The sequence below is a fragment of the Sphaeroforma arctica genome (genome assembly GCF_001186125.1).
Source record: "Sphaeroforma arctica JP610 unplaced genomic scaffold supercont1.8282, whole genome shotgun sequence".
Lineage (NCBI taxonomy): Eukaryota > Ichthyosporea > Ichthyophonida > Sphaeroforma > Sphaeroforma arctica.
Window position 1 is genome coordinate 1 of NW_014032276.1, and position 1,259 is coordinate 1,259.

At 43.1% G+C, this 1,259-nt stretch overlaps 1 protein-coding gene across 1 annotated transcript; it reads right to left on the reverse strand.

Annotated features, from left to right (window-relative positions):
• Positions 1-207: 207 nt before the first annotated feature.
• SARC_16526 (hypothetical protein) lies at positions 208-426 on the reverse strand (the record flags this gene model as incomplete). The annotated part of the gene is made up of 1 exon (XM_014289369.1): positions 208-426. A coding segment is annotated over one exon (219 nt), but the record flags the coding sequence as incomplete, so codon positions are not given.
• Between the last annotated feature and the right edge of the window lie 833 nt (positions 427-1,259).

Here is a 1,259-nt window from a genome sequence, read left to right on the forward strand (position 1 = left end):
AAAGCGCTCGAATAGGGGGTCCAACGCATCCTTCCATATAGGCGGAGCCCAGGCAATAATGTTCAGCCCATATGAAGCCGTGGATAGGATGAATGTTTTGAACATCACCAGTCGGTTGCGGGGGTGTCGCCAGCTGAAGCCTACACAGATAATAGACGCTGACGACTTTGCTGAAATGACAGCCGACGCCACCGGATACTTTAACAATTAGGAACCGCCGTTTTTGTCGTGCATTGGAAATGATGGGCTATGTAGATGCGATGGTAGCTTACATTCCAGGTTTGTTTGATGTGCTCGGGGATTCTCTATCCCATTCGACGCCTCGTTTGACGTCGGAGTTGGTAGTAAACTCAGCCTTGTGACCGGTGGAGCGTCGTATGATGCTTGCTTGGTCGTTGGAGCTGGAGGAACATGGTAAATTTCAGTCTGTCACAGAGGTATTATAAAGTGCTTAAAGCGTAAACGTAGTGTTATTGTCTATGCATTTCTTATTAAATAAAGTAGTCGATCAATAAAGCTACGTTTGCTTCGGGAATCAGCAATATTTTGGAGCACTAGAAGGCTGAGACATTACCTTTATACAATCCTCTTAGTACTGAATTCTCCGGAGGGATTTTATTCACGTTTTTGTCGTCGTGCTTGGCAAAACTATTATTATTGTGTTTGCCGCGCCAAGATACTAACCGAACATAATTCCACCTTTAGAAGAAAACAGAAGGAGAAGGAATGCACTTGACGTCTCTAGCCATTGCAATATCCAATAAGCAGCCACGCATCAGGAATTATCGGCTTACCTACATTAGACTGACAACCCGGTTGGCTGCTCGGAGAGTAAACTTAGTAATACTGATAGTCCATAGAAGCCTATTTTATAAATCTTTGGGGAATTTATAGGCTTGCCAATGGGCCTACTCGAAGTATCTGTTTTGTAACGTGGAAAAGTTGTTTATAAATAGAACCGTCAGACCCCCTTGGTAAACTCACGACATATAATAGTATGTCTCCAGGGTGTCTTCTGGACGGCTCGGGTACCCTGATATAGGAAAGTATCTACTTCCCTATTTAAATATATTGGCTCGCATTGAATCATGCTGATCAATTTATTGAGCTATGGATCTTTACTCCGTAATGGGCAACACAACGTGATGGTAGCTTTATGTATATGAACATAATTTAATAGCTGGGCAATTAACTGCCATGGTGGATTAGCCCACGCATTATGTTGGGAGAGGTCTATTTGAAAGGCGTATGTCAACTAT